Source organism: Leptodactylus fuscus, chromosome 8 (genome assembly GCF_031893055.1).
Source record: "Leptodactylus fuscus isolate aLepFus1 chromosome 8, aLepFus1.hap2, whole genome shotgun sequence".
Taxonomy (NCBI): domain Eukaryota; kingdom Metazoa; phylum Chordata; class Amphibia; order Anura; family Leptodactylidae; genus Leptodactylus; species Leptodactylus fuscus.
In genome coordinates this window covers 5,746,600-5,759,398 of record NC_134272.1, presented here as the reverse complement: position 1 = coordinate 5,759,398, position 12,799 = coordinate 5,746,600, and the positions used below count along the sequence as shown (strand labels likewise).

Here is a 12,799-nt window from a genome sequence, read left to right as displayed (position 1 = left end):
TGGAACAGCAGAGGACAATAGTACTAGATGTCACAGGGACGTCCATGACGTCATAGGTTTGCACCTAGTGTTGCAGCTCTGCTGTATTGAAGCTACTAGGTCTGAGTTGCAATACCACACACAACCTGTGTTCAGATGGGGGCGCTGTCTCTAAGCCTCTACAGCCACTTTTAAAGGTTCACTAAAAAGAGAAAATGTGAGAGGACTAAAATGGATAAATTTTGGTAGAGAGGGAGATTAGTCTGAGTCTGGATCCATCATGTAAACCTGGCTCAGCCGTGTCTGTCCTCACGATCCTGTCACTTGTGGGAATGGATTTTTATTGATTTCTGGCTTATATTAAAAATTGACTCATTAAAAAAATATTCTATACATTAGTTTCTTAGGTTCATCTATTTGCAGGGACAGTGTAGGACGGGACCCCTGCTCGCTTATGGGGGGAGGGGGGTGCGGGACTACAAAGCCACAAGCGCCTCACTTATGATGGAGGGTTTTTTGTTTCCTGCTTTTAATACCTTTGTCCTTTCCCTCCAGGTTGCCAGTCAAGCACGTTTACAGAGTACTTCAGTGGTCAGGAGGAAGAGTTAACCCAAATGGTGTCCACAATGTCAGACGGCTGGAAATTTGAACAGGTAAATTGGTGACGATCCTGCGAGCTTGTATAGGGACTGTTACAGGGGTTGTGTTATTAAGGGTCCTGTGGATTATGAGAGAAGTGTCGATGACTGGGGCTCCAAAAGCCTCTTTATAAATGGTGCCAGTGCGTTTCTGTGGCCGGCGCTCCATTCACTCCACAAGGCCCTCCTGTCTCATAGGATCTCCTCATACCTCACCGACCGCACATTCAGCGTCTCCCACTCACACACCACCCTCTCTCACCTCGCCCTCTCTCTGTAGGTGTCCCCCAGGGCTCCGTCCTAGGACCCCTCCTGTTCTCCCATCTACACCCCTCGGCCTGGGCCAACTCATAGAATCTCATGGTTTTCCAGTACCACTGCCTATGCCAATGACACCCAAATATACATCTCTGGACCCAGACGTGACCTCCCCTGCTGGCCAGAATTCCAAATTGTTTAGCGGCCGTACTGCCTTCCTTCCACTCCTCTACCCGCTTTCTCAAACTCAACATGGATGAAAACAGAGTTCATAAAATCTTCAGCCCATCTTGTATGGCCCCACCACCTGACCCATCTATCACAGATAATGGAACACCACTTTCCCCCTGTCCCATGGGCCCAATGCCTTGGGGTTACCCTGACTCCGACCTATCCTTCAAGTCACACGTTCAAACCCTCAACACCTCCTGCCGCCTCCAGCTCAAGAACTTCCACCGAATCTGCTCCTTCCTCACCCCGAAACCACTAAGATGCTTGTCCAGGCCCTCATAATCTCCCGCCTAGACTACTGCAACACCCTTCTCCATGGACTCCCAGCAAACATCCTCCGCCCCCCCTCCAGTCCACCCTAAACTGCCCTGCTCGCTTAATCCACCTCACCCCCCCCCATCCTCATCGGCTGCTCCCCTCTGCCAGTCTTTCCACTGGTTACCTATAGCCCAGCGAATAGAGTTCAAAGCTACTAATGCTAACATACAAAGCCATCCACAACCTGTCCCCTCCGTATATCTCTGACCTCATCCTCACCTGTCCCCTCCATATATCTCTGACCTCATCCTCACCTGTCCCCCTCCATATATCTCTGACCTCATCCTCACCTGTCCCCTCCATATATCTCTGACCTCATCCTCCTCTATCCCCTCCATATATCTCTGACCTCCTCACCTGTCCCCTCCATATATCTCTGACCTCATCCTCACCTGTCCCCTCCATATATCTCTGACCTCATCCTCACCTGTCCCCTCCATATATCTCTGACCTCACCTGTCCCCTCCATATATCTCTGACCTCACCTGTCCCCTCCATATATCTCTGACCTCATCCTCACTGTCCCCTCCATATATCTCTGACCTCACCTGTCCCCTCCATATATCTCTGACCTCATCCTCACCTGTCCCCTCCGTATATCTCTGACCTCATCCTCACCTGTCCCCTCCGTATATCTCTGACCTCATCCTCACCTGTCCCCTCCGTATATCTCTGACCTCATCCTCACCTGTCCCCTCCGTATATCTCTGCCCTCATCCTCACCTGTCCCCTCCGTATATCTCTGACCTCATCCTCACCTGTCCCCTCCGTATATCTCTGACCTCATCCTCACCTGTCCCCCTCCGTATATCTCTGACCTCATCCTCACCTGTCCCCTCCGTATATCTCTGACCTCATCCTCACCTGTCCCCTCCGTATATCTCTGACCTCATCCTCACCTGTCCCCTCCGTATATCTCTGACCTCATCCTCACCTGTCCCCTCCGTATATCTCTGACCTCATCCTCACCTGTCCCCTCCATATATCTCTGACCTCATCCTCACCTGTCCCCTCCATATATCTCTGACCTCATCCTCACCTGTCCCCTCCATATATCTCTGACCTCATCCTCACCTGTCCCCTCCATATATCTCTGACCTCATCCTCACCTGTCCCCTCCATATATCTCTGACCTCATCCTCACCTGTCCCCTCCATATATCTCTGACCTCATCCACAACCTGTCCCCTCCATATATCTCTGACCTCATCCACAACCTGTCCCCTCCATATATCTCTGACCTCATCCACAACCTGTCCCCTCCATATATCTCTGACCTCATCTCCCGCTACCTGCCCACATGTAACCTCAGATCCTCCAATGACCTCCTACTCCACTCCGCTCTCATCCGCTCCTCACACAACCGTCTCCAAGATTTCTCCCGTGCATCCCCCATACTCTGGAACTCCTTACCACGACACATAAGACTGACCCCCACAATCACAAGAAGGCCCTGAAGACTCCCCTATTCAGGAAGGCCTACACCCCCCAATAACACTATCACCGCACTGCCATCTGTACAGTCTCCCCCTCTCCTTCTGTCTCTGCCCCCTTCCCCCATAGATTGTAAGCCCTTGCGGGCAGGGCCCTCTACCCCACTGTGCCAGCCGATCACTGTTAGTATTATATCTACCTGTATATTTTGTGTATTGTATGTAACCCACAAATGTAAAGCACCATGGGATTAATATAATAATGTACAGCACCATGGAATTAATATAATAATGTACAGAGCACAATGGGAGTAATATAATAATGTACAGCACTATGGGATTAATATAATAATGTACAGTAATACAATAATAGTAGGAGGGAATGGAGCAGCGGTCTCCTAAGCCCCCTGGAGGTCTATGGGAATCCCTGGTGACCCCTGGCGCTCTGACACTTATCTCCTATCTTATGTCTCCTTAATAGAAGCACCCTGCTAATGTACATCTCACATCTCCAGGTCGCCATGCTTTGTTATTCCTTTGTTTGGGTTGGGGGATTGTTCTCTAATCTCGCAGTGATCTGTCAGTACCTTTCGTGCACTCGTCTGACAAGTGAGCGACCCCTTGCACGCAGTGTAGATCATGGCAGGCGTGCTCTGCTATTCCATACAGTGCTATGTTGTCGGCTATTCCTTGTCCAGCCTAGTTACTGTGCGTTTGCTCTGGTTGCAGTTTGTCAGCGTAGGTTCCCTGTATGGATGCGGGCGGGATCATCAGTCAGAGTTTCTGCTCATTGTTTCAAGGGAAGTGAAAGTGGAGGAGACCCGCCTCCAGAAGTGCAGCGGCGAGGTGTGTCCCTTTATGCACACTGCTCTTTTCCCAGATTTTTCCTCTCTGCTCCCCCTATGCTACATTTTACACATGCATGGCCTTGTATACAGCACTATGGGAATACAGCTAGTGGGTGCTTTGGTGATCCCCACTGACTACCTAACTCTCAGCTTGGATATGGCACCTTCTTCTCCCTGGTCTCTTTATTGTAAAATCCATATACATTGCCTTCTTACTTGTTTATCTTGTTTAAAGTCTTATGTTCACTGTCAGATTTGATGAGGATTATTGTACAGATTGTGCCAAAATCCTCATCAAATCCTCTAATACTCGGCATCCAGTGCAGGTGACTGGTGTAGTTTATGAAGAATAAGCATCTACATTATTCTGATTCCACATGGAGCAGCCACCATTACATTTACTTAAAGGGATCCTATCATTGGATACCCTTTTTCTTTGACTAACACGTCAGAATAGCCTTAAGAAAGGCTATTCTTCTCCTACTTTTCGATGTCCTCTCATGCCACCGTTCGGTAGAAATCCAGGGTTTTGTCGGTATGCAAATGAGTTCTCTCGCAGCACTGGGGGCGTTCCCAATGCTGCGAGAGAACTCTCCAGTGCCGCCTCCATCTTCTTCTGGAACGCCTCTCCCTGTGTCTTCCATTCTGGGTTTCAATCTTCTAGGCATGCACAGTCGGCTCTGCCCTTGAGCAGAGCTGACAGCGCATGCCCGGGCTACAGGAAAATGGCCGCTTACACAGTAAGCTGGTGTAAGCAGTCATTTTCTTGTGGCCGTTGGCATGCGCAGTCGACTCTGCCTAAGACCTAGAAGATTGAAACTCAGGATGGGTGAAGACAAAGGGAGAGGGCGTTCCAGAAGAAGGAGGCGTCGCTGGAGAGTTCTCTCGCAGCATTGGGACCGCCCCCAGTGCTGCGAGAGAACTCATTTGCATACCAAAGAAAACCTGGATTTCTACCGAACGGTGGTGCAGAGACTTCTAAAGGTAGGAGAAGAATAGTCTTTCTTAAGGCTACTCCTACGTGTTGGGGAGGATAAAAAGGGTATCCAATGATAGATCCCCTTAAGGCTATGACTGTCAGTCATTCTTCTGTCCGTATTAACCATGATGGTTCCCTATAGATGGAAGCAAGCAAGCGCTGATCTGCTAACCATGTATTGAGGATCGAGCCAACCTTGTTACGTATATGCTATGGCTGACTACCTGCCGGGCTCTCGCCTTGTGTGCTTTCTGGCCACCATTACCACAGACTCACTATGGACACTTATACCCTATACTGACTTGCTCTTGGTCCACATGCTGAACCCCCCATAAATCTGGTCATTGGGAAACAAAGGTCTGTGAATAAAGCGTCATATGCTCGCATGGCTGGAGCTTCCATCGTCATGGCCCTTCCTTCAATCGTCAGCACTCCCATAGAAGTGAATGGAAGGCAGGTCTTAGTTGCGCTGATGTTTCATTCACAGGGATGGACTTTGTTTCCTGTTATCACGATCCACTGAATGATTCGACTCTAATCACTTACACATAAGTAAAAAATATGCAAATCTATTCTCCAGGATGTAATTAGTAGAACAGCGCCACTGTATGCCGCCCTCTAGGGGCAGCCCCCTTAACATCATGCATGACTCAGTTAATAAGCCTACTGACATGATGCAGGGTTTATTGCCAAATTAGTATTTCTATTCCAAAAGGAACAGATTCCCAGCTATGGACAGCGCTGTTTCGGTATTTTGGACCTCGTCAGCATAGCGCAGGGATACTGATTTGGCAGAGAGACTATAGACCAGGGTCAGGGGATAATCATACACATTAGGGAGAGTGTATTACAAGTCTCCCTGGTCTATAGTCTCTCACTCTGCCAAATCAGTATCCCTGCGCTATGCTGACGAGGTCCAAAAGACCAAAACAGCGCTGTCCATAGCTGGGAATCTGTTCCTTTTGGAATAGAAATACTAATTTGGCAATAAACCCCGCATCATGTCAATAGGCTTATTAATGATGTTAAGGGGGCTGCCCTCTAGAGGGCGGTGTACAGAGGCACTGTTCTCCTAATTGCATCCTAGAGAATAGATTTGCATATTCTACCCAGAATCCCTAGCGGAGCAGGAATGACTTGTAAGTCTCGGTACTGCCTATGTAGGCACACACTCCTCCCTAATGTGTAGGATTATCCCCTGACACTTACCCATAGGATAGGTTATAAGTGTCTGCTGTGTCCTAGCTCCACAATATATAGATGTGATAGACGAGCCCCGTCCATGGACATCTGTCTGAATATCCTCCATGTAATTCTGCATTTCCCCTGGAGTAATGGATGGCTCCCACATGATATCTGGGCAAACTATTGTACGGTTATACGGTGTCCATACGGGTGGAGGCATCACAGTCAGGGGTGTAAAGGGTTTCCAATATGGTGGCACCTCCCACCACACTTAAGCTTTGGAATGAATAGTGGGACCCCCTGATGTGTCTGGTACTATATTGTGTGTCAGGGACGTGGGTACCAGGGTCTTCCTTGTGAATGTCTTTTAGTCTATTACACATGGCATTCATCAGAGGTCACCAAACGGGCTCTGTACCCCAGATTGCTGGATGACGAACTTCTATGGGGCTTCATTTCCCCGACAAATGAGCAGATCGTCCTCCTTGTATTTCGTCACGACCTTCCCCGAGAGATGCGCCAACTACGTGAGTTATATATTCCACTTGGATCGCTGAGGATTGGGGCCCCCGACTAGACATAATACACTTAAACAATGTAATCAAGTAGAACGTGTCCTGTGACGCCCCGCAGGGTTCGGCTTTGGTCCCTCACACTGGGATTTGGCTGCTTGTATAAACATCTTATTTGCCGATATCCGGTGTCTTGTTCGTGACTCACTTTCCTTTCACTTGTCTTGTTTTCTGTCTTTAAGCTTGTCAGCATCGGTTCTTCCTATAACTATGGAAATGAAGATCAAGCAGAGTTCTTGTGTGTGGTCTCGAAAGAGTTGCACAATACTCCGTATGGAACGACTAGCGAACCTAGTGAAAAGGCAAAGGTAAGTTGAGTCCTGGGGGGAGGGGTTCCTTAAGGTTTGCTTCAGCTTTTCCTTTAAGGCGTTGCGTGACATTAACAATCTTTTGCATCCATGGCCATTGTCTGGTATTGCTGCTCGGCCTCCTTCAATTGAATACAGCAATACCCGGCAATGCCAAGAGCGCTGCTGATTATGGGAGATTAAAAAATTCATGATTGGGATATTCCCATCGATGTGTTTGCTTGTGGTCTCCTTCCCTTTCCTGCCAATAACACTTTGAGATGTGCACACGTCTTACCTTTACCTCTAGTGCAGGGATAGGGAACCTTCGGCTCTCCAGCTGCTGTGAAACTACAACTCCCAGCATGCTCCATTCACTTCCATGGGAGTTCCAAGAACAGCAGAGCGAGTATGCATGCTGGGAGTTGTAGTTTTGCAACAGCTGGAGAGCCGTACGTTCCCTACCCCTGCTCTAGTGTAATAGCTTTATCTGCAGCTTCCCTTCCTAGCAGACCGGATCATGGGCGAGAGCTGCTGCAATAGAAAGCTAAGAAGGGAAGCTGCAGTGAAATAAAACTCCGTTATTGCCCTTGTCGCCAGTTTGTCGGCTGCCATTTGCTGAGCATTACTGGTTTAGGTTGCACGTACAGGACGGTGCTGGCCGGTGGCTTTCATGGCTAGCACTCTGGTCCATTCATTTCTCTGACCGTGTCCTAGAACTGTTTGCTTTGCAGTAAGATCATTGAGACGTGGGCAGCACATGGATGTAGTCGTCCATGTGCTGTGCTGTCACAGCCCGGCTACCTTGCCTTACACTGTGTTCACATCTGTCCGTTGTTCTGGTCTTCTGACCGACACACAGACCCCATTTACTAGAATGGGATCTGTTCTTCTAAAAATTCTAATCTATTACCACTTGTATGTCCAGACACACATTACACACACTCCATATTGTAGTCGGTGTTCCTCCTGGTTTGTGTCTTTGTGCTCGTCTGTCTCTTCTTTCGTTTGCACTTACAACTTTTTGTTTTCGCTCCTTTTCTTTGCACATGCATGCTGCATGCTGGTACAGAGTGAGGACGAAGAGACGGATTACGATATGAATGACTCAGATTAAGTTTTAAGTTACTGGTGAGCGCTAGCTTTCCTGACCACTCCTGCCCTCCCCCACATCCGCTCCTCATCCTCCTCCATCCTCCCAGTCTATCTGCCCGTACACTGTATAGACTCTGAACACTTGCTGCACCCGGGGTATAAGTGGAATATATAGGAAATTTAGGATTGCATAAGTTTCTATAATCTGTGCGGACACCTGTCCGGCCTGGTCGCTTCCATCTACACTTCAGCAGTATACCCTGAGTACTAAGCATATTAAAGGATTGCTTGGAGTTGTCATAGCTCACATGTTGGCGTATAGAAGGCAAAGCTTCTCATGCAGGCCCTGGGATAGTTCCAGCATTGCATCAGACCCAGGAGCCGTATAGACTGCGGTCTGGTCCAAATTCTGTATTAAAAGGAAGCATACTGTATTATCGGGGCAGTTTTAGGTCCACACTTCTGCACTGACTACCTCTTTATAGTTTGTGCAGGAGATGTGGAGCTTTGTATCAGACACAACCGGGCAGGAATCCTCACCCTAACGGGGGCTGCTCAGGCAGAAGTCTATGGAGTTCAGCTCCCTCTAGTGGCTGTTGCTTGAAGATGACCTTTTTGCCACATGTAACCGCCACTAGGGGGAGCTGGACAGCTAGCTGCATACTGGATCCACTGACATTATTAAAGGGGTTACTAAAAAAAAATATATATATATTCTTGCCCGCACATTGACTCTGTATACACCATAGAGAAGAGCTGATCAATCGCTGTACAGAGGCCAGGCCATCTCAATGGGCACGGGGCCATCACAGTGGCCTTTTATGTCCCAAAAGAAACTCTGAGGACACATTGTGTGATTATTCACTTTAAAGCAGCGTCTGTGCAAGAATTTCCAGCATATACCTGTGCTGCACCAAAAAGACAGACCCCCCCCCCCACAATCCGGGTGTGTACGGCTACTTTGAGGCTATAACCCCTGTATTAGCCCACACACGTTTATTGGGAGCCTATAATGTGGTGTGGACAGTGCGAAAAGACCCTAAACCAATACAATGGTTCCGGCTCAGGGTGTTAATTATGAATGCGTTAATGTGTTTAATTGGATAATGGGCTTTAATGCGCTCACATGGGACACGGCCGCAGGAGGACAGGAAGGAGAACGCTTCAGAAATGGCTTCTATTCACTGCCATAAAAGCTGCCGACAACCTCGGACCTTATAGAAGGCAGCGGTACCGGGCTATATACTGACTGTACAGACACAAATGCTATAAAATAACCCGTAGGAAATGTAGAACTAAAAGAATAACCATTACCCCAATGTATGACCTCACTGATGCGGTATACCACAATACAAGTGTCAGTCCAGTCATCATTCTGTGTAGATGTGACATCACTCATGCAATGTACTAAACAGACCAGCAGGGAGCGCTGAAGGGTGGGGGGCTAACGGGTAAGTAATGCTGTTTTGGCTGATCCTGGACAACCCCCTTATCAGATTATCAGAGACCTGTATGTTACCTGGGCCAGGCATCGACAGAACCGCTCCAGCGTGTTACCGGCCTGTACGGGGAAGAACCAGCGCGGTCCGCCATCACCGCCAGGGTCAGGCTGCAGAGTGTTCTCCTGTTATCTCTGCTACTGCTTACACCGTACACCTGAGCCATGGGTGAGCCCGGCCTGATCGCAGCAGTCACTTTAATAAGTAACGTGTTGCAAATTCCGTGAGCGACGACTGGTTCCGGCCCCCAGTGGATGGCAATGATCACTGTCGTGCCTTCAATGGCTTCCTTCATCTACTCGGCACTTGGGTTACGTTGCAAAAAACTTTAACTGTTCATAATGGGCTACCCCAAATTGAATTCTCCTAGTGATGGCCTAGCTATAGGTTGATCTCTAGGGGTCCAGACCCTGCACAGATCAGCTGTCCCAGGTGCCAGAATCTGCTGGTAGACCAGGAGCACGCGCTGCACCAATCTGATTTCCCTGAACCATTGCTATGGGGGCAGCGGCTCCTATTACTTGTAGCTTCTGGTACCCAAAGGCAGCTGGAATGAAGTGGGGAAGGGGTTAAAAAAACAAAACAAAACCTGACCCTTTCTTTTAGAATCCTATCCAGCCCCGTCAATGTCCGTAGCTCCCTGTAGACCTCCTAGGACCTCCATTGTAACGTCTTGGTGTTCCGCTCCTCGCACATGTCTCACTTGTTTTTCCGACTATGTCTTTCAGATCTTGCAAGAGAGAGGTTCCCGAATGTGAAGTGTTTCGAAAGAAGATATATATATTTTTTTTCCCCCCTATTTTTTATTTTATTCCAAGCAAGCGATGATCTGGCGGAGAATCTCCACTGTACCGCGCCACCACCAAGTGTCTGCGTGTACGGGGCGGCCATGACTAGCGCGTCCTGTACGTGTGGTGGAGGCTTCAGTGTTTCGTTCATGGGGGACTTGGTGTTGAGGAGGAACCTTGCAGTGGGTCTATATAATGTATCTCTCCCCCCTCCCCTGTTTTTATTTGATTTTACATTATTCTAGAACCTTTTTGTACATCGTTGGTATTACGGCCGGGGGTGACCTTAGTCGGTCCACGCGTCGCCCTCGCCGATCTTGTTACACTTTGTACTTTGACACTACATACGACCCGCGGTTTTCCCACCATCTTCAATGCCAGTCCTATTTTTAGGGCACGTCTTGCTCTAAGCCGGTCACTTCCTCCACCTTTGACAGTCCCATCTCCGGTCGACCCAACCCATAGCCTATCAGCAAAGGGAACGCGGAGCACGTCACATGTTACCTGCACTTATTGCTGCAGAAGGTTTCTTCCATAGAAACTCTACTTCTTCCTTGGCAGAAATTTCAAGAATTTTTATATATATATATATATATATATATATATATATATATATATATATATATATATATATATATATATATATAAATTTTTTTTTTGTGATTTCAATGTATTATATTATCTTCCTAGCAGACTGCGTCTTGGCATATTGCATGTTCAGTAAGGAATGGATTATAAAACTTCTTATTACAGGCAACCGTAAAGAAAGTGTTTCTTTTTATGTAAGATTTTTGTGGCGGCGCAGGAAAAAAAAAAGTTACCTGCCCATGGAATCAATCTTAATGTGGTCACTGAGATCTGCTGCCTATCATGGGACTTGTATATTGTTCTTCCAGGCCATCACCCGTTTGTCTCCTCCCCTTTGACTAATATAGTTCGCAGCTCCTAGAGTGTATGACATGATTGTGGCCTAAAAATAACCCCCCTTTGGGTTGCACGGCCGGCATGGTCCTCCCTCATCACCGGCTACTTTCCTACCCTACAACCTCCCATGACTATAAGTGGGTGGAAGTCATAGGGTTTCTGGTTTAATACGTAACAGTCTGCAATGTTTATATAAAGGGTTGTTTGGGGGGGGGGGGGGGGGGGTGTATAACTTTATTTATTTTGGCAGGGACTTTTTTTTTTTTTTTAGGTTACACTTTAAATTTATCAAAAGCTAATAACAAAATGTAAGGATTTGATGGTGGTACAGAATTGGAAAACAAATGGTTAAATTTCTGGCGTCCCCAATTTTCTTGAGCAGTCATGAGGTTTGGTTAAAGATTCAGGCAAATTTTGCACATGGCTTGTTTTCAAAAGGGGCGTGGTTTGCCATAAACCCACCCCTGAGGATTATGGTTGGCCATAAACCCAGTTTAAAACTGTTATTCCCACCTGGATCCATGAAGTCCCGGGCCTCTTGTACACCCGACTCCTGTACTGTTCCTGTTGGCCATGTGTAGGGGAGGACCATGGGATTATAATTTACTATAGATCGAGACCTTGAGGGTTAATCCCTGCCACCTCTCCCCAATGGGAATAAAAATAGAGGAGGTTTCACTTATTGGATATGGGGGGCTTAAAGGGAGTCTTGAGGTCTAATATGGGTTTCTTGTAAGAGTCAAAATATCCCTTTGTGGCCCAAACCAATGCAGAGAATCCTCTTTTTATGGATATGCAAATCAGCCTGCAAGTGCATTGGGGGAGGGGCCTGACTTGCCTAGATGGACAACCACTTTTGACAAGATGATGGAATCAATTGAGACCTAGGATTTGTAGAAGGTGACTCCTTTATCATGGGGGAGGGGTTCGGTGTCCTGGTTGTATGCGATTAGAAAGACACCCCCCCCCACCCCCACCCCCTCATGGCCATGACCCGAATAAGAGATAGAATCAGTGCCAAAGTGGTGGGAGTGAAGGGGTTGTCAAAAATTTGACAAAAGGCTCAGAATGGATTTAGGAAAGGAAGTTTTCCATCCGATAATGTATGCGCCCCTCCCCCATTGTGCTTGTAGTTTCTGGGCCACCTTGTCGCGTAGCCGATCTCTGGGTGAAGATGGCCATTGCTGCAGCCTCTGGCCGAGCACTTGAGCCCCGGGCTCCATTGGGACAGGATTGGTGGGGAATCTTATGGACTTTATCGCTTATTATAACACCCATTCTGAACACTTCATCAAATCACTATCCTGAGTGAGTGTCAGACTCAGATTGGGGGGTCCTCTAGATTTTGGGTCCTCTGGCCTCTTTTGGTTATATTTAGGGGGTTATTCTGCATCTACTAGTCATGTCTTGTTAACCCTTTACCTAACTCTATCCAGCCTGACCCTATACAGTCCCCGTATATTGTATGCCAAGATATATTGACTGCTGCAGTAAGATAATATAAGCCTCGGGATTCCTTCACTCACCACTTTTTATTTTCCTAATCTTTTAGGGCTCAGACGTTCCACTTCCGTCACTTTTGTTCTTTACACGTTGCAAAGGGCTAATCTATAATCTCTTGTGAATTCTACTGTATATTAAAAACCAATGCAGTACGTAAAGGGCTAACCTGTAACTACTTTCTTTTTGACTGGCGTAACTTTTTGCTACGTTGCAAAGCGCCGGTGGCCGTCGCTGTGGTCCTTTGTCTTGTGCTACACGGAAGT

At 47.6% G+C, this 12,799-nt stretch overlaps 1 protein-coding gene across 1 annotated transcript in view; it reads left to right on the top strand.

Moving 5' to 3' along the window:
• Positions 1–10,698, top strand: part of LOC142216963 (BTB/POZ domain-containing protein KCTD5-like) — a 33,663-nt gene extending 22,965 nt beyond the window's left edge. The window contains 4 exon segments of the mRNA XM_075285096.1: positions 538–571; positions 573–632; positions 6,623–6,748; positions 10,050–10,698. Of these exon segments, the coding sequence (XP_075141197.1) occupies positions 538–571; positions 573–632; positions 6,623–6,748; positions 10,050–10,079 (250 nt within the window). The 3' untranslated portion in view covers positions 10,080–10,698.
• Positions 10,699–12,799: the final 2,101 nt, after the last annotated feature.